A 25,695-nucleotide genomic window follows, 5' to 3' on the forward strand; every position below is an offset into this window, starting at 1 on the left:
TAAAGATCAAATCCTACAGTCCCTTCCAGCTATGTAATACCGTGATTTAATCCCTGGTTCTAAACAAAGGAAGACTAATTCAGCATAGGGCATCATCACCAGAAAAACATTATATTTAATTGGTAGTTTGTGAGTGTGATCCTGGTTAAGAACACTGCTTTCACAACTTATTAACTGAGTGACCCTAAGCAAGTTATCCCTTCTAAACTTCTTTCTTTATCTGTAGGATGCCTTTTTTAGAGGACTGTCATGATGATAAAGTGAAATAATGTTTGTGAGCTGTTCAGCACAGTGCCTTGCCCACAGCAAGCTCTCAAAAGAAGGAAGCTATCATTACTAAAGGTTAAATGAAAATTAAATTAAATGAGGCTTTAGAACAATACATGGCCCGGAGTAAGCACTCAATTTTAACAAAACGGTATGAATTGCAAATGAAATTTAAAAGCAATATTGTTTCTTTATCATCAGGCAGGTATTTTAGGGAAGAATTTTCCACTAATTATGTGTCTTTGGGCAAGTAACTACAACCTTTGCATTTCTGTTTCTTCTGTGTAAAATGAGAACGGAAGTGGATTACCTGACCACTAATATCTCCTCCAATAGGAAGGAGATTCTAGAGAATACCAGAGCTTAGTAAATACTATAAATTTATGAGATAAACTCTATAAAACTCTACTTAAATAGTAAGAGATACCAGTTACTAATAGTACACGTTAATTAAACACTCAAGATTCACCATAGACCTAGATAGTATAAGGTACCATAAAAATGAAAGCCTTTTCATTATTTAAGGATGAATTAAATAATGAATAATTGCTAGATACCAAATTAAAGACAAACATATATATATATCAATTTTAATTTTGTATGTAATTTCCCTTCACATTCAGAGCAAGAAATTATTTTGAGCTTTTTATTCCATGAAAATCACATGTATTAAGTCTAAATATTCCCACATCCCCAATTTGAGGACTCCAAATTAATGCTGCTTTACTGTAACTCAGCAGTCAGCAACCTTTCTGCAAAGGGCCAGATAGTGAATGTATTTTAGTCTCACTTAACCCTGCCCTTCTAGCACAACAACAGCCAATGTGTAAATGAATGGCTGTGGCTGCATTCCAATAAAATGTTACTGTATTTATGGGCACTGAAATTTGAATTTCATACCGTTTTCAAGCGTCATGAAATTGTATCATTTTTTTCAATCATTGAAAATATGGGGGGAAAAAAAAACATTCTTAGTTTGTGGACTATACAAAAGCAAGCAGCATGCAGGATTTAGCCCCCCAGGTCGTAGTTTGCCAATGCCTACTATAATTATATATTTTGGGGAAGAATTATATATTTGGGGGATAATGTAGGAAATCCAGGATTGACAGATACCCCTCTGGGATCTGCACTGCTTGGTTGGCATTTGTTTTGCTGTGTTCTTTCCATCTGCTGTTCTCCTGAGGACTTTCACCACAAACATTCCTCAGTCCTAGAGGCAAGGACAGAGGCTGAAGCACAGATAAGGCAAGCCTGACACCTTGAGGTCACACTGCAAGTGGCAGGCACTACCCTGGCTGGGAAGTATGAATCCAAGTGGGTTGGAGGGAGGCAGCGGGCAGCCATGCAGGCTCAACACAGCAGTGAGCCAGCCAACAGTAGTTGTTGTTGTTGAAATGGGGCAGGATAAAGTCCTTCTCTCTCCACAGGAGCTTCCAAAGGGCTGTCTTCAGGGGCATTTCATTCTATTTTTTTAAAAAAGTTCCAGAGCCTTCCCAACTGAGATCAGAAGCCTCCAGAGACATTCAAGACTTTCCTGGGTCTGCTTAAGTCTCCCACTTGCAGCCACTAATACACATTCAGGAGGAGAGGAAGGGGAACTGGAGACAACCCCTCCATTCCACGCCTCTCAGATGCTTGCAAAGGAGAAAGAAGGAAAACATACAGGACCTAATTGCTGTTGAAAATCAGGAGTTTTACTCTGGGAAGTGGCAAATCAGGGGCTTTAAGAAACCAAGACCAATGATCAAAATGTTATCATAGGCCCGAAGCAAAACGGGATTATGCCTTGCCTGCCCAGTCACACTCCCAGGGCTGTTACAGCATTGTGCTGGGGTGAAGTGTTATGGTCATTTTTGGAAAAGGATTAAAGAGGCCATTCTTTTCATTCCCCTGCCTCCAGAAGTGTTTCCCCCAAACATCTGAGACTCTAGTTATTCCTATCTTGTAAATTACCCAGGAAAGACGATCCTGCAGCATGCTAGGTTGGGAAGTTCATCCATTCTTAATGTCTAATTCAAAGCCATTCTTCCATGTTACTGAGAAAAGAGAGAGAGAGGACACTTGGAGAAAATCTAGCAGGACTTCTGTAGTTGCAAAAGTACTTTTGTGGGAGTGAGAGCCTCCTGCTTGGAGGTAACAAGCTCTGACAGTCACATGTATGCTGAGCCTCCATAGCTGCTGAAAGGATTTTGATGGGCTAAGAAGAAACAGGGACAACTTCAACCGTCAGTGCCCACAACACAAGCAGAGAACTAGGTAGTTGGTGAGGTGTGTGGGTGGGAGGGGGTCCTGGCAGAGGACTATAAAGGTCCTCATCCCCCTGAATCTCCCATTCCAACAACTCAAAGCGCAGGAAGAGAGGGGCGTCTCTGGAGCCCATACTTAATGAACAGGACCCTGAATCCAATCCAGACCTGTGCCATTAAGACTAGGGTTCTGTGTTTTGTGGTTTTGAGCGAGGGCTGTAGACTATACTATTCCTCTCTTTGCATTTCAGTCCCTTCACCTCAGGGAGAGGTGGCAGTGTGGGACAGAATGAATAAACTCTCATACACATTTGTAACCACAGTTGTGGGCAGGTGCCGTGAAAGAGGGCTTGCCACCTTTCATGAAATCCTCTGGGGCAACTGAGCAGTGCTCCAGTCAAGTTTTCAGGGCCAGACATGCAGTTCCTGGTGATCTGCTGCCCTCCTAGGGAAACGCTTGCCTTCCTTCTGGGTGATTCCACTTTGCCAACAACCTCACTTCTAGTAATTTACCCCTGTGCTGGGCTGTACCCCGCCAGCGCACACAGCCCACCCCCAGCCCCATCGGGGAAAGGAGCAGTAACAGAGTCCTTGTTTCCTTAACCAGGTGGTATTTTTCCCCATCCCCAACTTGGGGTGAAAATGTGTTTTTTAGTGGGGTGCATGATTTTAGTATGACCTATCTCACCTCTCTCTTTTGCTTCACAATTAAAAGCTCTGGAACCTTCTCCAAGGGGACCTCTCTTCTACACAATCGGATGCCCAAAGTGGCTGTGATGGGATCCGAATACTGTCGCTGGGGCCAGGGCAGGAGTCACTTCGGAGGACGTGTCCTGGGCACTTGACCTTAAAGGAGGGAACGACTGGGGCCTCCCTAAGGACTCTGCCTGAAGGCCCAGTCCAGCCCTGTAGGAGTTAATGTGGGGCCATGCGTAAAGGGAAGGGGGGAGAGGTGGGGTGGGGAGGGGAGCGAGTCTCGCTGATTCCTGATTAGTGTTACGCTTCATCCCCCAATTGTTTTCCCTCTCCTCTCTCGCTCCCTCTGTTCAGTTTCTCTCTCCGATCCCAGGGGAGGGGAAACGGGAATAGTGAGAGATCAAAAATAAACCTCTTGTGTCAAAGCCGGGAAGGAAGTATAAATACGAAGGGCTCGGCAGCCCACTCGGTGCTTCCCGGGGTGGGGAGGAGGCAGGGGCGGAGGGCGGGCGCGAGCGGCATCAGGCCCAGTTGCTTGCGCTCGGCTCCGCGGGCGGGCGGGCGCGGAGGAGCGGGCTGAGCGACCGCAGGGGCCGCCAGGGGACCGCGCCGCCGCCAGGCCCCCACAGGCTGAGTCGCCCAGCGACCTGATTGATTTCCTTTTTCTTGGAGGGAGCGGCCCGGCAGCGTTGCGCCTCCAGCACCTGCCCGCACCGGGCAGGCTTCTTCCCTCTCGCGCGCCCCAGACGGAGCCCCCATGCCCCGCGCCGCTCCCCGGTGGCCGCCGCTCCTGCTGCTGCTGCTGCTGCTGCTGCCGCCGCTCGCCCGCAGCGCCCCGGCCCGGGCCGGCGCCGGTGGCCCGGCCTCGGAGCTGGTGGTGCCCATGCGGTGGGCGGACGGCGCTGGCAAGCTGGCGCTCCACCTGTCCGCCTTCGGCCAGGGCTTCGTGCTGCGCCTAGCGCCCGACGCCAGCTTCCTGGCTCCCGAGTTCAAGATCCAGCGTCTCGGGAGCTCTGGAGGGGCGGCCGGGGGCGAGCGCGAGCTGCGGGACTGCTTCTTCTCCGGCACCGTGAACAGGGAGCCGGAGTCGCTAGCAGCAGTCAGCCTGTGCGGCGGGCTGACCGGCTCCTTCCTACTGGACGGCGAGGAGTTCACCATCCAGCCGCAGGGCGCGGGGGACTCCCTGCACCGGCCGCACCGCCTGCTGCGCTGGGGATCCGGGGCGCGGCGCGCTCAAGCCCATCCCCTCCCTCGAGGACCCGAGTTTTGGGGGGTGCAGAATGGCAACGGTCAGAGACAGGAGAGAAACCACGAGCGAGAGGAGGAAGAGGAGGAGGAGGCAGACGAGGAGGAGGGCGAAGAAGAGGAAGCAGGCGACAGCGAACTGCCACCACCCCTAGGGGCCACGAGTAGGACCAAGCGGTTTGTGTCTGAGGCTCGCTTCGTGGAAACGCTGCTGGTGGCGGATGCGTCCATGGCGGCCTTCTATGGAGCCGGTCTACAGGTAGGAGTCGCTTTGCCCAGAATCCCCCAGTCACCTCCCAGTCTCCAAAGTCTTCCCTTCCCTGTCCCTCTGAGAAAACCCTAAACGTTCTTCGCCCTCCCAAGACCGACCCCAAACAAGGTTCTTCCCTTTCTGAGAAAGCGCAGGAACTGTTTTCTTAACCTCTGACACCTGGGCTACCTACTGCCCCTCCCCGCTATGTCCCTTCCAATTTAGAGTGAAGGTCCAGGACGTTTCCCTCTCTGTGCTGCTCACCCCCATCCCTCCCATCCGAATCTCCTGCAGCACTTGGCAAACTGAACTGAAAGTGTGTTTTTAAAGCACTCCCCCCCACCCCGCAGTTGCCTCTCCCAAAATAGATGAAAACTGAACGTTTTGAAAGAACATCCACCTCACCCCCCATTTCTCAGCCCTCTACTGTCTCCAGACCTGAGAGTCTCTCGTGGAAAAATGTGGCTATTTCATTCCCCTTGAGTACAGAACTGCAGTTGTCATAAATAAAAGACATTGTTTGGAGGGATTTGAACCTCCAAAGGGGCTGCCCCATTTCTGTGTGCCCAGCTGGTTCTGATCAGGGGGTGTGGACTACCTTGCCAACCTGGCTCTCAGCCCTGCAGAACTTGGAACTGCCAGCATCAGAGTAGAAGGGAGGGGAACAGGATTTCTGCCTGGGGGCTCAGCCCGGGAAACTGAAGCTTCAGTGGAAAGGGAGGGGAGATATGGGAGGATATGAACTCTTTCAGTTACTGTTCCTAGTGGAGCCAGAACTATACTTGGTCCACCCTAGCGGCTCTAAGCCCAGACAACAGTTCTCTAAGCTGAGGCAAGAAAACAGTGCAGGGAATAACCCCTGTAGCCAGATGGTTTCTAACTAGACTCAAAGATGGTGCAGATTCAGCAGGAGGTGTCTGTGTCACCCTGGCCCCAGCACCTCCTTCAAGCACCATGTGAAGTGTAGGGGCTGCACTTTCTCTTCCCCTGGGAGCACAGACCCAGTGATGTGTCAGGTAGAAAAGAACTAACCTTCCTGAAGGTCATGGTGCTCTGAAACAGGGATCCTGGCCCCTGCTGCAGCTCAGTTAATGCTTTTTCAGTGATGGCAATCTTGGCCAGGGACCCTATTCTAGGCTCAGTCTGTGCCTGACTGTTGGGGGCACCAAGCCTTTCAGCATCACCCGTGCAGAACAGCCCAGGTGAGGTGCAGTTGGCACTTCTGTTTCTCATCCCATCTTTCTCACTCTGCAATCACTGGGAAATGCATTCTAGATGAACAGATGGGAAGCACTATAGGGTGAGAGGTCCATGTGGCTGCTCTTCTGGCCACTGCCGGGGCCAGTTAAACCTTGGGCAGGCTCCCCTGTGCACTGTGTTCACTTCTCCCTGAGGATGGCAAGGCAGCTGTGAGTCCTCAGGCTGGTCTGCCCCACAGACTTCGGATCTATGCTGACTTAATATCTGTTTCCCTGCCTACCCTGAGAGAGAGGGGAGGCACCACCTGCCTTCTCAGACCACTTTCCCCAAGCAAGTCCTCGAAAGGGTGGCGGGAGAGGCTTCTCCCATCTCCCGTTAGGACCTCCATGCTGGCTACTAGGAGGTTCCATCCGAAAGAGGCTGAAGTACATTCATTGCAAACCAAGAACTGAGATTCTGAGCCCCTGCCCCATACTTGGACCAGGGTCTGACATCTGCCTGAGAGCCAGGAGGTACAAACAACAAGAACATGGAGAAGCAGCAGAAAAAGTAACTATTTGTCTGTCTCCAGAGCCAAAATGTCCTGCCTAATGCCTTCTGACCATCTCACTCTCTGAGTTCTTCATGTAGACACTTAAGATACTGATTATTTGCCTCAAGGCCATACTTGGTCTCTCCAGACACCAAAGCCATGTAGAAACAGGCTCCAGGATGCCCAAACCACTGAAGCAGGAGGCTGGGCTGGGTTTTGCTCCACCGGACAAGTCTGCTTTCTCTTCATAGAGCCACCCAGGAGCTCTACCACCCTCGTATGATGCCTGGCTGGAGGACCGAGCTCATGCTTGTCCCATCCCCTCCCCTTCCACATATATTCACAGACAAGCATCTCTACACCCACCCAGCCTACTTGTGTCAGGAAAGCACATCACAGTGGGTATCAGGCACCTGTGCAGGCTGAGTTCCTCTCCCTGCGGCATCTACTGCTAGATCTTACACCTGAAAGAAAAGTTTTCTCTCAGCTGGACCAGACCTGTCAATTCCCCCTTGATCTCATTGCCTCACAGCGCACCTGTCACATGACTCCTGCTGTCACCATGCTAGGGTGGGGCAGGGACTGAGGCACAGCTGTTTCTATGACTTCCCACTGACCCCTCTGCTCTGACTGCTCACCAGCTGTAAAGATGCCACAGGATGAACTTGAACTTCTTGGTTCAATCCCCTGGGCTTCCTAAACGGGTCCATGAGCTCAGTCAAGGGTGAATGTCAAGTTCTGGTTCCCCAAGACCTTGCCTACCCCAACCCATCTCCCCAAATAGAATCCAGTTCTTTATAAATAACTCTCCCAGGAGTCTCCTGGAGAGATTATTCACAAATATGGAGGCACTTGGGGGTGTCTTAGCAACTGGGGACATGTGGTGAGAGTGAAGAGAAACTTTACCCTCTTGAGGACTTGGATTTCCTCATTTGTGAAGAGAGACACCTAGACTAGGTAATGTGAGGCTGCTTCATGATGAGTCTTCTGGGAAGTTTAGCACTAGGTGGAGAAGCCACTCTGGGTGCGCTCAGTTTGCAGAGTGGTTTCTATGCATCACCTCAGCAGTAATACTTATGAGGGAGGCAGAGGAAGAAAGTCCAACTCTTGTGTGTGACTGTCTCCCGGTCACACAGCTAGTAAGTGAGCGGCAGGGCTGGGTCTGCAACCTAAGTCTCCTGAACCTAGATGCAATGCTCTTTTTATTGTGCCATGCTGTCTTTCTCTCAAGAGTCTGTGACTCTGTGGCCCTGTTTACCCCTGATACTTGTCTGTATTGTGGAAATGGGTCCTTGACTCCAGCAGTCCAAAGATGCCCAGCCAAGTGGGACTCCCAATCCTGAGAAGAAACCAGCGTCAAGGCTGAGAGAAAGAACCAGCCACGCTTGAGGCTGGTCTCACTGTGGAGTGACAATGAAGTTTTCCAGAACTTCATACACTTGAGTTCACTTAATCCCTTGACAGAAGGGCCTCTGCCTCCCACCTTCTTATCTGGTTTCAGAGTGAAGGAGGCCAGACAAAGGGGTCTTTCTGAAAGGAGGGACCACCTCGGAAGAGACCATTAACTCTGTCTGCATCTGGCCGCTGCTTAATTGCTCCCTAGATGAAACCGGAGCAGGAGAGGAGTGAGTCGGGGCTGCACAGCACCCATGCTCAGTATGGGAAATCTGTCCTGCCAGTGGATCAGCTAAAAGCTGAGCTTCTGAATTCTCTTCTCAAAAAGAGGGTCCTAGGAGTGCCACTCACCATTCCCAGAGCAGACGACAGGTTTCCCAAAATGTCAGGCTACTAGCATATGATTTCAGAGAAGGGCTAAGTCACAGCCATTTCATCTCCCCATGACCCATATTGGAGAAAATATTCCACACAAGCCCTAACACTAAAGTGACTATGTATCCCACTTTGCCCAGCACAACCCCGGTTTAGGCCTGTTCTGACATAATTAATAGTATCATCTCTCACTCTCAGAAGTGTCCTGCTGTCGGTAATAACAGAAGCAGGTGCATGCCCCATTCGCTCCATAGCTACCCAAGTCTTCAGAGGTGAGAGACAAGTATTATGTATGTGTGAATTATGTTCTTCCACTGGCAAAAGAATGAGCACTTTCCATCTCTTTTGCCTGCTGCGGTGAGAATGATCAACAATATGAAGTGTTTTCCAAAGAAAATGCCTTAATAACCAAAGATCTTTAATTGCCAATTCCACCTCCCCTGGAAGGTGGGGAGCTGTGCATAAACCATGTCAGGGCAAGCTTGCTAACTTGCATGCTTTGGGTTTGCCTCATCTGTCCTGTAGTTTTCCTTGAGGCAGCAAAGACGGATGGCAGTCAGTGTAGTGATTAAAAGCATAAACTTTGAAGGGTAATAGAAATAACTGAGTGTCTTTGAGCAAGTTACCAATTTCTCTGTACCTCTGTTTCTTCACCAGCAAAATAAGAAGTTATATCAATGTCCTGTCATTGTGCTGAGGATAAAATAAAATATAGAAAGCAGCCAACCCAGTGCCTGACACATAGTAGGTGCTCAAAAAAGCATAGCTGATACTAGAGTTGCCTTTGGTGATGCTATTTGTCAGAATAAGAGGAAATGTGGTCACACGCCATCATAGGCAACCACTGCTGTGTCCGCTCTGCTGTCCCACACAGCTGAGAGGCCTTCCTTTCCAGCTTTCTTGGCTCAGAGTTGCACTGGACTTCTTGTGGTTCTGGTAAGGGTGTGCTTCGGAAAGGTGGCATTGTCCTTGTTGTTTTGAGAACAAGGAGAGATGAAAGACTTATGTGCAAGACCCTCTCTGCTCCTCAGAAGGATAAAAGAAAAAATATGGCACCAGTTGCTGAAGTGAGAGGGTTTCCACATTCTCACGCTTCTTCTCCTTGCCTCTTCCGGGCGTGCTTCACAGAAACGCAGGGGATCCACAGTATGAACAGTAAATGAGCAAAGCATAACAGGTGGTGCTGTGAGCAGAAGGAGCTGCTGGAAATGTGCTTGGCCCAGGCCCAGCCTCCCCTAGACTCCCACTCTCGTTGCTTTGACCGCACCAGAGCTCTGAGGTGGGATCTCCTCATTTGTAGCTCAAAGAATCAAAAAGGGCTGTGTCCCAGCCAAGTTGGCTAGGACATTTTTTTTCTCCAGGTCCTGGGATGCCAACAGAGAAGGAGACGCCCTGAAAGACTCCCTGCCTTCCCTAACAAGAGTTAAGGGCATCAGATGCCCAAGTCACTGAAGAGCAGGGTTGTTTGACCACTGCTGGCCTGGCTGGCCATGGGCTCCATCTGACCTACCTGTGTGGTTGTGGGAGGTTGTCTGCTGGGGCCCCCACTCCCCCAGCAGGGGTGGCATAATCTTACTCACATGCCTCAGCAAGCAGCCTGCACTCATGTGGTGCACAGGGAGGTATAAATAGACACCCGGTGGTGGATCGTGCCATCTGACCTCCTCCTTGATGGCTCCTGGGCCCGCTCCCTGTGGGACTGTAAGTCAGGCCTGCCCTTTTGACCCAGGGGTTTGGCAGAGAATCAGAGGCTCACAGATTCAGGGCCACCCACCCAACCTGGGGCCCAATGATCCTTCCCCCTGGGGAGCTATGAGATGTATTCAAATGTCAGGCATTCCTGCCACTGTTTCTCAGAGGAGCTCACGGTGGGCATGGCGGCCCTTCCTGTCTCCAAAAGTTCAGTGAGACAAAGAAGGAGAGGTAAGCAGGACCAGGATTTGGGATTTTAATTGAAACACAGGGCCACATCGTCCTTGCAGCCCTCTTGCAATAGAAATTATCTTCAGAGATAGCAGCGAGAGGACTTTCAAATGTCCTCCGGTCTAACCCCCTGCCTTGAAGGAAAATGGCTTTCAAGCTGGCTCAGCCCAACAGTTATTCATTCAGTGTTTGGAAATGCTATGAGCCCCCCTAAGGGCAAAGGAGGAAACTCCCTGAAAACCATAGTGTTGGGAAGCCCCTCCCCTGATGCCTCACCCCATCCTTATTATAGCAGTTTACCCACGTGTGCCTTTGGTTTTCACTGGGGAAGTGGCCATTGCTTGGTGCTCACTCAGCTGCCTCGCCTGAGAGCCTCAGTCTGATCTGCTCAGCTTGAGAACACAGACCCTTCTTAAACCTCAAGTCTTTGATTCTTTCTACTGTGCCTTCTGGGACCAATGCTGAACAGCTGGCATCTCTTCTCTTCACACCTTCTTTGTAAAATATAATCTCCCCAATTCTGAGATTATAAAATTGAGACTCAAAGGGAAGTAATCTTGTGAGGAGAGTTGCGGTTGCTTCAGAAGAAATCTCAGGAGTTGGTCCCTGGCCCATCAGACTCTGGCCCTTCCTAGAGCAGGAGACCAGAAGACTCTTTCTGCCCCCAGGGAACAGTGAAGGCCTGGACAGGAAGTAGCCTCAGCAAGCCACCATTCCTCAGCCCTCACCCCCAGTTGCATAATGATGTGATTGCTTTTTCCCCTTAGGAATCCAACTATAGGAGCAAGTGCCAAGTTTTAGCTTTGCTGATAAGATGTTTACATCAGCCTAAACATAGCTAGAGTGCTTGACACGCTCTGTAACCTGCCAATCTCTGTTTGTAGAGCTTACAAAATACCTGGCTTGTTGCCTGTGAGGTGAACAGACAGATCCCATTCACAAATAATGGGCTTCATCTAGAACTCCCACACATGGCCTCAACCGATGGAATGTCCCTCTCTAGCCTTTCAACCTCCTTTGCCCTCTTTCCACTCCCACCTTCCAGACCACTGGCGAGAAGAAAGGAGATGGCATCCTAGGGGATAGGGAGCTGACAGGAGATGGCATCCTAGGGGATAGGGAGCTGACAGGAGATGGTATCCTAGGGGATAGGGAGCTGACAGGAGATGGCATCCTAGGGGATAGGGAGCTGACAGGAGATGGTATCCTAGGGGATAGGGAGCAGGGGGCAAGTGCGTGGCAGCTCAGCTGGCCACACTCCTGGCTGAAGGCACAAGTGCCTCTGCCCCTTTGTCTCCTCTTCTACAAAATAATCCAAGAGAACTCACTTTTAGAGGTCGCTGACGCAGGAGAAGGAGCTCTAATGTGGCCTCCTCCAAAGCCCTGGGAGCAGCTGGCAGCCCAGGGACAGGACAGAGGCCAAGCAATAACGTAGACAACTTTATCTGGCCTGGGTGAGACCAAAGGTGTGATCCTAAGCGCCTGAGGCCCCCTGGATTTTCTCAATCCCCAGGCAGAAGGGAATAAACACTTCAGGGCTGTCCAGGCAAAACCCAGAAGGCCAAACGCTGGAAAACTTAATGAGAAGAGTGTGGCCCTCAGAGACAGACAGACAGACAGGCCTGGGCTGCATCCTGGTTTGAAGAGTTGTGTGGCCTTAGACAAGTTGTCTAACTTGTGTGACTCCCCCTCCTCATTCATAAAATGGGGATTACAATACCTACTGCACAGGGTGATGACAAATGAGATGACAAATGTAAAGTGTGGGCCCTGTACCTGGGACAAAGTAGCTATTGTTAGTCATTATTATTAAAGCAAAGTTTTCAGGGTTAACATTCCCATTCTGAAGAGTAGCAGTCACCCCAGCAGACATCAGGAAAATGCTCTGGTGGATTCTAAGAAGGAAATTGTACTAACCTTGAACACTCAGATAATTGCTACTGGGCTGAGAATGGAGAAGGAATGGGATGGCTGGCAGGAGACAGTTGTTGTTAAGGTCAAGGCAGAATAACCACTGCTGTCCAGTAAAACTTTCTGTGATGATGGAACATTCTGTGTGCTCAGTCCTATACAGTAGCCACGAACCATAGGTGGCTATTGATGCATTTGAAATGTCATCAGTGTGACAGGGCAGCTGTAATTTTGATTTTATTGAACTTTAATTAATTTTTATTTACATAGTAATATGTGCCTGCTCAAGATGTTAAATGCATGCACAAGATTTGGAGCCAGGTGGGCTGAGTTCAGATGTTGGCTATGCACTCATCAGATCTGTGATCTTGAGCCAGCTACTGAGACTCAATTTTCCTTTATGTAAAATGAAGGGAAGTAGTGCCAGGACCTTGGGGGTGTGAGTTTTCAGCAAGATACCGTTTATCAGACCCTCAGCACAGAGCAGGGCACATGGGATGTATAGCAAGGAATGATGACCATGGACAGGCAACGGGCCAGGATATTGAACCCTTCACTCTTCCTATTCCCTCCTTCCCGACAGAACCATATCCTGACACTAATGTCCGTGGCGGCCCGCATCTACAAGCACCCCAGCATTAGGAACGCCATCAACCTGGTGGTAGTGAAAGTGCTGATAGTGGAAGATGAGAAATGGGGCCCAGAAGTGTCTGACAATGGTGGGCTTACACTGCGCAACTTCTGCAACTGGCAACGGCGTTTCAACCAGCCCAGCGACCGGCATCCAGAGCACTTTGACACAGCCATTCTGCTCACCAGACAGGTCTGTGAGCAGGCTCCGGAAACCCCGGGGAGAAAGGGAGGCAGGGTGGGCAGATCAAAAGGAGGACCACTAGGCCTGCCCAAACATGGGCAATGTCTCCCTGCTGGCCCCAGCTGGACGCCAGGAGCCTCATGTGTGGAATGATGAGGAGGAGGTTATGAGGATAAGTGTGAGGTATTTGCAAGGGAAGGAGAGGAATCTTGTAAGGGCTCTTTTCCAAACGTTTGTGACCAGCTGTCTACTGAGGTCATAACAAGAAGAAATGGGCTCATGCTGCCCAATGAGAGATGTGGAGCTGGAATTAAGAGAGACAGCCCATCTACAATGGTTGTTAAACATAGAAACATAGGAGCAGGTAACCAGGGGGTTAACCCCCAAGATTTCCCCAAATAAGGAGGCTACCCACCTATCAGATGTGATTGAAACCAGCAGCTTCTGGAAGGCTAGAGAGTGTACTAATGTGCACCAGGGCCTGTTTACTCCTGTCCTCACAACACCCTCACTAGGCAAGTCCAGTTGTCAGCCCATTTTACAGCTGAAGAAACTAGGCATGAAGCAGCACACGGTGGCAGCACCCATAGTCAAGCCCAGGCAGTCTTGCTGTGGGGTCAGTATCCTTAACCATTGTGCTGTCCTGCCTCCCAAAACAAGCTGCCCAAGTCCCAGCCAGCCCTAGGACATGTCAACGCAGAAACAGAAACAGGCGTCTTCCCTATTTGGGAAGAAATAGGGCTTTTGGCTTAAAATGTTTCCTTTGACTCAGAAGGAGCAGGAATAGGAAGGTGTTCTGTTCCGTGTCTGTTCTTACACTCTCGCTCTCTCTGCCACGCAGAACTTCTGTGGGAAGGAGGGGATGTGTGACACCCTGGGCGTGGCAGACATCGGCACAATCTGTGACCCCAACAAGAGCTGCTCTGTGATCGAGGACGAGGGGCTCCAGGCAGCCTACACTCTGGCCCATGAGCTAGGTAAGCGCTGCCCTGCCCAAGACTACTCTGTTGTGTCAGAGGGAAGCGCCTCTTCCAAACCCAAGTGCACGCAGGTGCTAAGGGATATGCAGCCCCTCACATTTAGCCAATTTCCTCTCATAATTCTGACAGAGTAATTGCATGCAAATAGATATTGTGCTTTCTCCATTCCCACCCTGAGCATAAGGCCAGATGATCAAAATAGTGGCCTGGACCATCGTCAGAGTTCACCAGGAAAATGCCAAAACATGAAGCAAATACTCAGGCAAAGTTGTGATGCTGTAAGTGGTGAGAATTCTGGAAAGATTAATTGTCAAGAAAGCTCTGTGTAAGCAAGCGAATATAGGGGTGAATGAGTTTAGGACAGGCTGAGGCAGAAAATAAAGGGATATCAGTGTTCCTCGGTACTCTGAGAAAGCATCCTGGAAGGGAAAAGCCCAGAGGGCAGCCCGAAACAAAAATCTTTAAGGAAAAAGGGGAGGATGGTTCCCATGAGGAGCTAGTGACTGGTCTTCTGTCAGTAGAGTGCCACTCTGTCGCAAGAGAGAGAGAAGGCGTGCTGGGCCACGTTGGGAGCCCTCTGAGCAACGTAGGGAGGGCTACAAAGTAATGGAAGGAAGCCATTAGTGTTGACTGTGGGTCCCCTCTCCATCCCCAGGGCACGTCCTCAGCATGCCCCACGATGACTCCAAGCCCTGTGCACGGATCTTTGGGCCCATGGGCAAGCACCACATGATGGCACCCCTCTTCGTCCACCTAAACAAGACTCTGCCCTGGTCTCCTTGCAGTGCCATGTACCTCACGGAGCTCCTGGATGGTGGGCATGGTAGGCATCCCTCAAGCTTCTCCCTGGCCAGCTGCTGGAGGTTGAGCGCTGCCCGGCCGGCCTCCTTAGATCACTGTAGGCTCCTGTGCTGTTTGTGGCTGAGCTCCATCGCAATGCATTATAGCCATTGAGGGTCAGAAGAGACTTCCAAGATGTGTCTCTCACCCAGCCTCCCATGCCATGGCTTCTTACCATTTCCACAAAGCATGCTCTTCCTTGCCCCATCTTCCAGCGGCCTGAGAGCAGGACTAATTTAGCTTGTAGTCACAAAGCATGTGGAATTAGTCTGAGAAGGTTTGTCTGGAGGAAGTGAGTTTGAACAGAGCTTGAAGGAACGGAAGACTGTAGGACAGAGGAGAGAAGGGAGTGTTCCATCTTTAGTGGTACATCGTATGATAGCTTAGAAATAGCAAAGAGGCCAGGGACTAGTCATGTGAGAGCAAGGAGTAAGGGGTGGGGTGCGATTGGGGTGGTATGCCTGGTTAAAATAGCTTGATTTGTGGAGTAAATCAGTGAAAACACAATTTAGTCTTGATTCTTCTCATTGAAGGAGGCAGGGACACATATAATACAAAAATAATAGATTATCCAACAGTACTTTGGCTTTATTTTGCATACCATGGTTTTTAAGAGCTCATTTACACCCCCAATTATATTACGATGATGTAGATTAGTATTACAGTTCACTGGCATTCCCTAGGTAAACACTGAATACATACAAGTATAGATGTTCTGGATAACAAAAGAAACTCAATCCTAAAAAAAAAAAAAAATTGTCAACTGATAGTCAAAAACTGGAAAAGCCCTATATAGATGATCTGTGTTGACAGGTTTTAGATTGAGGTTAAGGAACTCATGATGTCCAGACCTCAAGCCCCATTGATAGGAATTTAAAGGGAATGTGGGAACAATGGAGAGCTGAGAGATGTAAACTCCGGCCTGTTAATCTTATTCCTCTGCTTCTTCCATTTCTCAGGAGACTGTCTCCTCGACGCTCCCACCTCAGCCCTGCCCCTCCCAACAGACCTCCCGGGCCGCAGGGCCCTCTATGAGCTGGACCAGCAGTGCAAGCAGATCTTTGGGCTGGGATTCCGCCACTGCCCCAACACCTCTGCACAGGACATCTGCTCCCAGCTCTGGTGCCACATGGATGGCGCTGAGCCCCTTTGTCACACAAAGAATGGCAGCCTGCCCTGGGCTGATGGGACGCCCTGTGGGCCTGGGCACCTCTGCTGGGATGGCAACTGTCTGCCTGAGGAGGAAGTGGAGAGGCCCAAGGTCAGAGACGGCCACGTTAGGGAGAGGGGAGGCTGGGAGGAGGGCTAGTTTCAAGGAGGAAACCACACTTGAGAACTTTGAACTAAGATACTCTGGGCCAGGCTGCAACTATGACTTCTAAGTAACAAACAAAGCAAAGCGTATTTATCCAAACGCAAGAGGAGCCTTTTGAGGCTGTATTCATATTGGATGGATGACGCTACCGGTGCTCCGGGTATTTGGGGAACTCCCACTGTTAGAATTGCTTTTGAGCTGACTTGAAGGCTTGTGAAGGTTGGTGATGATTGTGAAACACTCCAGCACAAAGACCAGAACATGGGCACTCAATAAACGGAAGCCATTCTGAATTCTATTATAAACAGATAAAGTAACTCAGAAGAGGAACATTCAATCAAAGGAGGGAAAAGTATTCATATCCTACCCATGTCTGAGTCATAAATAGAGTTCAAGGGAATAAGACTAATTATGGGAATTCCATACTCAAAGAGGAGGAGGGAGGAGGAATCAGAACCACCTCTGACAGGCAAAGAAAACTTGGCCCAGGACAGAATAAATTTACAACAAAAACCAAGGCAATGCCACTGAGAGTTTTAAATGATTCGCTTCTTGCTCTGCTCTTAATACTTCCAAACTGTGAGGCGGATCACATTTCTCTTGCTGGGAGTCACTGAGCCATCCCTATGAAATGGAATCCACTGAATTGCGCAGCCTGGTCCCGGCCCAGCATTGAATCACCAGGGTGGCCTGAGCACCAGGGCTGTCCTCAGTGGTGTGTCCTTTGCACTGAGTCTCAGGAACCTGCTGGGGCCAGGTAAGCCCCACACTCGTTCTAAGCCTGAGCCGGGGCAGGATTCACGTCTTTATCCTCAGCCGCCTCCCATTCAGACATGGAGCTTCTCTTCTAGGTGTCACTCTCTCCTGTAGCGTGCGCTTCACACATCACTGAGGGCAGAGGGTCCATCCAGTGTCCCCGGCACCAGAGCCAATCTCAGTGCAGGGAGAGGTTGACATAAGGTGTTCATAGGATGCTATTTATCATCTATTTTTAAAGGGAAAGGACACATCATAAAATACTATGTATGACAGAATCACATCTGTGTAAAATAAAATCACTACATCTTTATGATTATATATCCAGAGCAAGAGTATGAAACGATATTGATGCAAATCACGTCAATGGTTTTATCTGGGTAGTGATTTTTTTTTTAAGTGCTACTTTCTTGTTTTCTACTTTTCTAAAGTTTTCATTTTTCATATGAGCAAATATTATTTTGTAATTTAGAAAATTTTTCATTTTGAAAACTCTATGAACCCACCAAGGGCAAAGCTTTGTTCTCACAGGTCTGTTGTAAAGTTGGAAGCAGCTCTCTTTATTTTCCAGGCATCATCTGACCACCGAACTGGTAGTTGGTAGCTGGTAGACTAGCGGCAACACCTCTCAGTGGTTATTCCTTAGACCAGGACTTACTTCTCAACTTCAGTGGTAGTGACATTGAAAGCATAAATCTTGGCCGTAGGGGGCTGTCTTGTTCATTGTTGGATGTTCATTGTTAGATGTGTCGCAGCACCCTTGTCCTCTACCCACTAGAGGCCTGCAGCATATGCCCTCTCCAGTTGTGACAACAAAAATGTCTCCAGACACTTTCAAATGTCCCCAAAGGACAAAACTGGCCCCGATGGAGAACTGCTGCATGAGACCCAATCTTATTTTCACAAAAGAGTTTCATTCAACAACTAAAGTTGAGCACCTTACTGAGGGCAAGGCACTGTTTTAGATGCTGACTGGGCAGTGAGCCGTGAGCAAGTCTAGCACAGCCTCTGTGTTCACGAAGCCGATAACCAAGCAGGCCACACAGTCATGAAACAAATGATTAGGGCAGTTTGCTGAACTCCATGCTCCAGGATGAGCAAAACTAGGTAAAGGAGTCAGGGCCGTGGTCGCCTGTCACACCTCAGCTCCTGACTGTGGCCTTGTGTGTTGCAGGCCGTGGTGGACGGAGGCTGGGCTCCCTGGGGACCCTGGGGAGAATGTTCCCGGACGTGCGGAGGAGGAGTACAGTTCTCATACCGTGAGTGCAAGGACCCTGAGCCTCAGAATGGAGGAAGATACTGCTTGGGTCGGAGAGCCAAGTACCAGTCATGCCACACGGAGGAATGCCCCCCTGATGGTAATCGCCACTTATGGCCACACCTGCCAGAGCAACTGCTCTTGTTGCTGCCGCAGATCCGCAGAGGAGTAGGGTGGTCTCCCAAGATGCAGAGCTATCCTGTGAGCCAGACATAAATGTGCTCTGCAAGACACCAAGTTTGGGGGCAGCGCTTAGAGACCTGGGACAGCTCTCATTGTGCTGGGAGAGCGTGGCAAAGTCAAGGACAGGAATTGCCCTGGTGTTCTAAGATGTGGAGACAGAGGACGTCACTCCCAACCAAACTTACTTTGGAGGGGAGAGGGCTTACAGTGGGGGCTAGTGTCTAGGATGGTAATCCTCCTGGAGGCATCTCAACCCTCATCTGTGTGTAGAATGGAAGTATTTTCCAAAGCAGTGTCAGAGCCAAACCTCCAATGTCTTTCCAGCCAACATGCAGCCCATGGTGGAGGGAGGACCTCTGAATCTGATTCTAGTGCACATTCCTTCGGAGAAGAGTTGCCCATGTTCCCTTGGGGCCATGGCAACTGCCTGATGGAAACTTCCCAGGAAGCAACACCACCTCTACCTTCCTTGGCATATTCTGACCTGCTAGAAAGCACATGTATTAAGTCAGAGACAGGAAAGGACAGCAGCCGAGCTGGTGAGAGGGAGTCATTAGAAGATTTCTCCCTACCATCTTATTTATCTCCCCTCTGTGCGGCTCCGGGAAGTATTGGCAAGCAGCAAGAGACAAGCAGAGCTTTAAAATAGATTCATCCAAATTCAAAGACTCATTGGCATTGAGTTAGTGTCTAATGGGGGGGTCTGTAGGTTTTACAGCTTTGCAAGATGGAAGGCTCAGCCATGGCAGGAGGCTCTAGAAAACGTGCCCCAGAATTGCGAGTTTGCCGGTGTACAGGTGAAGCAATGCCTGGCACTGCAACAGTTTGCCAGGTAGACACGGACAATAGGTGATACCATGATTTCAGATGCATGAGGATGCGCCATCTCAATTAACAAGTGTTGTTAATGCCTCTTGTGTGGCTAGAACTATAATAGATGTTATAACTGACATAAAAAATGCAGAGAGCATGGTCTCTGTCCTCGAAGAACATACAGTCTAACTAGAGATCCAAACGCCTCTTACAAAGCAAGTAAAACTTAATCTGTGAAGTACAGACCCCAGGCTTACTAGGAATTCAGAGCAAGAAAAGGCTGGACTAGTCAAAAGCTTCCAAGGGAATGAGGGCTCAGTCTTGAGGGACTGAGATGGTGATGAGGTGTGGGAGGATGTGCCAGGAGAGGGGGAGGTTTGAGAGGGGCTATGATTCGCTCAGGTGGAGTCCAGCAGAACGTACCAGCATTTCAAGGCCAGACCACAAAGGTCCATGAAAGCTAAAATGGCAAGTCACCTGGGAAGTGTTTTCAAATACAGAGGCCCAGACTCCTCAGATGTACTGAATCAGTCTCATGAGTGGAGCATGGCCATCTGTATTTCGAAAACCCTTCACAGGCCACGCAGCTGTACAGCTAAGCTGGAGAACCTCAGTAGTAAGCGCAGCTTAAATTTCAGGGTTGTGGGGGGAAAATCCCAAACATGTCTTACTGCAGACAGATTGTTCTGGAAGCAGCATGCAGCAGGTTGGGAGAGGAGACAGCTGTGTGTAGGAAGCTGGGCACTTGGTCCCGCATGACGCCAGGAGACCTCAGCTTGCGAGAGGGGGACTGAGGTGGTGAGAGTGGGACGAAGACATTAAAATCACAGATTGTTCTGAATACAGCAGGACTTAATGACAGGTTGGAAATAGTGCATGTAGATGCTCAAATGTTCAGGCTCAGACTGGAACGTGGTGGGCTCACCACATGAAAATCAAGTCAGCTAATGGAGGAACTGTACGGAGTTGGGCTGTGCTGAGCTGGAAGTGATCACAGCACCTGCAAATGGAGTCCCCCATAGACACCCAGAATCATAGCACGTGAGATGTGGCGCAAGATTCAGAGCTGGAGCTGTAGATCTAGGAGTCCGTGTCCACTGTCACCAAGGAAGTCAAGTTAGATCACAAGAGCAGAGGCCTGAAGACATAGTTCCATGCATCATTCTGTGCTTTCCAAGCTTGCTAAATGTTCCCCTGTTCCCACCTAAGTTTATTCGTCTGTAAAACAGAATGCATATCTTCCCCAGATGGAAAGGATATTTATCCCAGAAAGCCCAGCTGAAGCTGGATGCTCTTTTCCTTCCTCCTGTGAGTAAGGGTACATGTGGGCCTCGGTCAGGTGTGTCTAGCAATGCTGGGCCCAGATGACATGGGACCTGTGTCCTGGGGTTGGGTTAAAACCAGGAGCAAGAAAGGTGCCTTGAATACAAGCATTTTTCCAGTCAGATCCTCCCTTTTTCAGCACAGCATGTTAACGTCATACTGTTTCTTACTCTTTTTAGGGAAAAGCTTCCGGGAGCAGCAGTGTGAGAAGTATAATGCCTACAATTACACTGACATGGATGGGAACCTCCTGCAGTGGGTCCCCAAATACTCAGGGGTGTCCCCCCGGGATCGTTGCAAGTTATTCTGCCGAGCCCGCGGGAGGAGTGAGTTCAAAGTGTTTGAGGCCAAGGTAAGCATCGTCCTGGAACTCAGATCCACAGATGAGGAGGAAGGTCACCTACCACCCTCCTTGGGCTGCCTCTGTGCCTGCCATACCCTCTCTTACCTTCCCTTCCTTTCCCTTCACCTGCTATAGGTGATCGACGGCACCCTGTGTGGGCCAGAGACTCTGGCCATCTGTGTCCACGGTCAGTGTGTCAAAGCTGGCTGTGACCACGTGGTGGACTCACCTAGGAAGCTGGACAAATGTGGAGTGTGTGGGGGCAAAGGCAATTCATGCAGGAAGGTCTCCGGTTCCCTCAACCCTTCCAGGTGAGACTCCCAGTAGTTAGGTACCAAGGTGGAAGAGCAGACAGGCTTTGGAATCACGTCAGTCTAGGTTTGAATTGTGGCTGCTACTTAATACCCACGGAGTACTGAGCATTCATTTCTTGGTAAAATGTCGGCAGTCCTCTGAATCTCAGAGTCATTGTAAGGAGTTGGAAGATGGGAGGCAGAGCCCTCAGCACAGGGCCTGGCCCATACCATAGAGAGGACCGTGCTCAGGGCAGCCAGAGGCCACATGGACAGGGACGGATCACCTCTGAGTCGATCGGCAATAGAGCTACACTGAGTAAACGGGACCTTCGCCAGAAAGCAGCTCTTCCAGGCTTCTTTTGGGAAGGACCTCTCCCCAAACACCTGGCGAGTCTCTCCTACCTGCAGGTGGATCTTCAGAGAAAGGGCTACACGGGAGGGGGCCCTCAGCCCCTCAGTACCTTCACAAGTCTGAGAACTCCAGATGCATTTTCATAGCTTAATACCCTACGTTCATAAAGCTCTAGTATTTGTTTGAGTGCTTTTGCTTCTGTGGCCTTGTGTGATTCCTAAAATAAGACTCTGCGGTGGGGAAGGCCAACACTATTATTCCCCGTGCACAGAAGAAGAAGCTAAGGCATGAAAAAATTACATGACTCCTCTAAGGTCACACTGATAGTTAATGACAGCCAGAAGAGAACCTAGGTTTCTTCATTTCTCAACATTCTTCCTCCTGCCCTTCCTGCACATCCTAGAGCGGAAGGGCTAGGGCAGGTGTTATGCAGGCACACTAGGCCCTCTGCCTCTCTCCCTCATCTCATCAGGCTCAGAGAACAGAATCAGCCCCTGGCAGACAACTGGCCCCAGCGGGGCGTAAGGCAGAATAGTGAAGAACCAACTGACTGACTGTGTTCCTCAGTCCTTTTCACTTTTTTCCCAGCCTGTGAAATGCAAATGCTTTCACCCTAGATGCCAAGAATAAGAACTAAGGTTTCTCTAGCCCTCATAAAGCCCTGGACCTACAACCGAGATGAAACATTTTTCCAAAACAGCATCCTAGCCCCCCAGAAGCACAGTTCATGGTGTCTGGGCATACCCAGAAGATGGATCCTCAGAAGCAGGATATATCGCCCTCGTTCCTGCCCTAGAGCCATATTAACCAAATGCTAGGAACTGATTGAGTCTAAGAGGTGGAATGAGGTGTCAGATTTTGGAATGTATGTGTCAAACAGATTTTCCCACGTGGGTTTGAGCTCTGGGTATGAAAGTGGCCAAGAAAAGTTTTATACTAACGCAAAGAACTAAATGTGTTTGAGATCTCACTTGAGCCAAGAACTGCCAGGTTTGGCAGCCTTGACGCAGCTTTTCAAACTCTTCTGGGCTGCCTTCCTCCCTCTGCTATTGTGAATACCCACACATCTAAACTCCTCAGCCCCAATATTTGAAATAGAGTTGCCAGGCATAGCAAAAGCCCATGAAAAGCCCAATGTATGAAACATTCCTGTCATCCTCGGCTGCTAATTTATTTAGAACTTTGAGGCAACTGCATAATAATTTGCTAGTGGTTTTCATCTGCCAGCCTCTGTCACCAGCAGGTTAACTTCCTTAAGCTCTGGGCTGGGAAGCCACTTGTCCTAAGGGTGTCTTTCTGTTCCAATCCTAGTTATGGCTACAACGACATTGTCACCATCCCAGCTGGTGCCACAAACATTGATGTGAAACAGCGGAGCCACCCAGGGGTCCAGAACGATGGCAACTACCTGGCACTGAAGACCGCCGATGGGCAGTACCTACTCAACGGGAACCTGGCCATCTCTGCCATAGAGCAGGACATCTTGGTGAAGGGGACCATCCTGAAGTACAGTGGTTCCATTGCCACCCTGGAGCGGCTACAGAGCTTCCGGCCCCTGCCTGAGCCGCTGATCGTGCAGCTCCTGACAGTGCCTGGTGAGCTCTTTCCTCCCAAAGTCAAATATACCTTCTTTGTTCCTAACGACGTGAACTTCAGAATACAGAACAGCAAAGAGAAAGCCACCACCAACGTCATCCAGCCCCTGCTCAATGCACAATGGGTCCTGGGGGACTGGTCTGAGTGCTCGAGCAGCTGCGGAGCTGGCTGGCAGCGGCGGACTGTGGAGTGCCAGGATTCCAGCGGCCAGACCTCCACCACCTGCAACAAGGCTCTGAAACCGGAGGATGCCAAGCCCTGTGGAAGCCAGCCATGCCCCCTCTGACCCAGTGGAGGATGGCCAGTCTTGTGCTCCTGGATTCGGAGTGCTGGGGTGCAGATTAGTATACCCACTGTGGTAACCCTACATGTAGAGGTGGCAGGCCAACCCAGTTCTCCCATTGCCACGGCCCCTCCAGCAGGGCATGAATTCATAAGGGGAGGAGAAGAGAGGATGGGACAACAGATCCTAATGTCTGCTTTCTAGTGGGTGGGACCTTGCTTGAGTTCAAGCAGAGGACACAGATTAAAAGGTAAAAAGTGCACTTGTTGACCCAAACAGGAGACTCAGTCAGCCTGTTTGCAAAGGACTAGCAAAGTTAAATGAAAAAAAAAAATTGTTTTCTATTTGGTTTCCCCGAAAAATAATCTACCTCAGAGGGGAAAAAATTCATCCAAGAGAAGTGTGGGGTGGGGGTCAATGGCAAATGTCAAAGCAAGCTCTGTAGCTGCGCCCCTGAGCAGGCTTCAGAAGTGACCATGACTCTCTTCAGTATTAAAATCCATCGCCTAAAGGGCTGCAGGGCTGTGGACAGCCACCTGTTCTCAGGCTTCCCCCTGCAGGGGTGGATCCATTTCAAGTATTTATGCAAATGTGTCTGAACTAAAGTGTGATCTTGTGCCAATGTAGTGGTCTGGTCTGGTTCAGTATTTCTTTGGAAAGGGCAGGGGATCCAGAGCCCAAGGACAGAAGCTAAAACTCAGTCAGCTGACCTTGAACACACAGAGAAGCGGGCACCTTGCCTGCCTGAGTCTCTTCAGGCTTTCCTCCCGGGTTCCCAGGTGCCAGCTGAATCCAGCTCATTGGGGCAACTCTACATTTGCATAATGAAGTAGTTACGCAGGTGACTGGTTCTCAAACTTTAGTGGGCATTAGGATCATCTAGAGGGCTTCATAAAACACAGATTGCTGGGCCCCACCCCCATAGTTTCTGATTCAGCGGGTCCTAGGTGGGGCCTGAGAGTCTGCATTTCCAAGCTCCCAGGGGATGTGAAGGCTGCTGGTCTGGGGGCCACGCATTGCGAACCACTGCTCTAGTAGAAACCTCCAACTCAGAGGAATAGTGGCTATGCAATGCCTCTGGGCTCGTTTTTCTTGAGAAAGACTATTCCCTGCCCCTCTGCATGCGTCCCCATCCTCACTTTTACCCGCTGACCAGCTGGAGATAGCAAGAGTCTCTTAGGATCTGAGGAATTCTGAGGCCTCAGCTCCTTCTCTCCACACCACATTCCATCCCTGTCTCACAGTTCTTTGGGCCCAAGCAACTTGCAGCTGTCCCAGTCAGCCCTCTTACACAGAATGGCATTCCTCACCATTCCTGGCCACCGGGAACCTACCTGACAGCATCCAAAATCCTGTCTTCCACTCCATAGCTCCTCATCTCTTCCTGGCTCAGAGCAAGTCTCTGGCTCCGTCTTCCACATGGTCTGGTGTAGAGGGAACATAGTCCTTGGTCATAAATGGATGAGGAGAAAGATGACAACAAGAAATGACATTCTAGGGAAAAGAAGGAAAATATCTAAATTTGCATCTTCTCTTTTTTGTCACTTTTGACCCCTTTGTCCTTTCCTTTAGCTTTCTCTCAAGACCCCTTCAAATACATGGTGACATGGGTAGAGAGGATATTATATGGAGCCCCATGTGAATGAGAAAAAGGGGCCCCCTGGGAGGACTCAGGCCATGGGCACAAGAAAGGTAAACAGGATTTCAGCTCCTACCATGCCCTTAGCTCATCCCCTTTGTGTGGTGCCTGGTGGCTGCTGACAGAGTTGACCACTTTTCCCGTCTTTCTGCCTTTCCTGTCTGCTAACTCTAGCGAGTGGGAAGCCAGGCCCACCTAAACATAAACAAGCACACACACAGGCGTGTTGGTGATGAGTAGTAAAACCAGATTTGTCCTTGCTGTGCGCCGGTTTTCTTGAGGCTGATACATGTGTGCAATTCTTCATCTCCTTTCATTTCTCATTCTCCCTGAAACTATCAAAGCCAAGTGTATCCCCTGTTAACTGCCCATGCCAGTCCAGCTGTGCCATCCCTCCTGCCTGCATCATTACCAGCACAGCTTTTGCCCTGGAGTTCAGCTGGCAGCTGAGCTGCTGATGTGCAAAGCAGAATGGAATCCAGCTTGGCTCTTCCTTGCTGTGTGGGCTCGGCACGGCTCACAGAATACATACTTGTTTGTGTCTGGAAATTCAACAGCTGTAGCTCAGGGACTCAGAAAGCAGATCTGCAGAGAAAGACCACATCATTATTTTCCCCAGCCAACCACGACCACCTTTTTTGCCCAGAGAAGGAAAGACTGCATTTCCTCTGCTGAGAATTTGCATTTTCCAGTGAGTGCTTCTAATGGAAATGGGTACTGGTATCTCCTAATGGAAATCCCTGAGGCCCTGACTCAGCAGGTAACTTGGTCATTCATCCAGATCCTGCAGACACCTGCCAGAAATATCTCAAAAGTGGTACATTAACATCAAAGTTCATTTCCAGCCTTCGTCCTCAAGAT

At 49.8% G+C, this 25,695-nt stretch overlaps 1 protein-coding gene across 2 annotated transcripts; it reads left to right on the forward strand.

Moving 5' to 3' along the window:
* The first annotated feature begins 3,706 nt into the window (after nucleotides 1-3,706).
* On the forward strand, nucleotides 3,707-23,817 carry ADAMTS8 (ADAM metallopeptidase with thrombospondin type 1 motif 8). Of its 2 annotated transcripts, XM_019713971.2 has the most exons (9): nucleotides 3,707-4,716; nucleotides 12,627-12,866; nucleotides 13,699-13,834; nucleotides 14,493-14,660; nucleotides 15,637-15,938; nucleotides 17,923-18,106; nucleotides 20,505-20,677; nucleotides 20,804-20,979; nucleotides 22,628-23,817. In XM_019713971.2, exons 1-9 carry the CDS (start codon nucleotides 3,970-3,972, stop codon nucleotides 23,196-23,198), a joined length of 2,697 nt encoding a protein of 898 aa, XP_019569530.2. In that variant the 5' UTR covers nucleotides 3,707-3,969; the 3' UTR covers nucleotides 23,199-23,817. The 2 variants fall into 2 exon arrangements, with proteins under 2 accessions (XP_019569530.2, XP_074177528.1); XM_074321427.1 differs by lacking the exon at nucleotides 14,493-14,660 and having other exon boundaries at nucleotides 3,746-4,716; nucleotides 22,628-23,529.
* Nucleotides 23,818-25,695: the final 1,878 nt, after the last annotated feature.

This window comes from Rhinolophus sinicus, linkage group LG16 (assembly GCF_036562045.2).
Source record: "Rhinolophus sinicus isolate RSC01 linkage group LG16, ASM3656204v1, whole genome shotgun sequence".
NCBI lineage: Eukaryota > Metazoa > Chordata > Mammalia > Chiroptera > Rhinolophidae > Rhinolophus > Rhinolophus sinicus.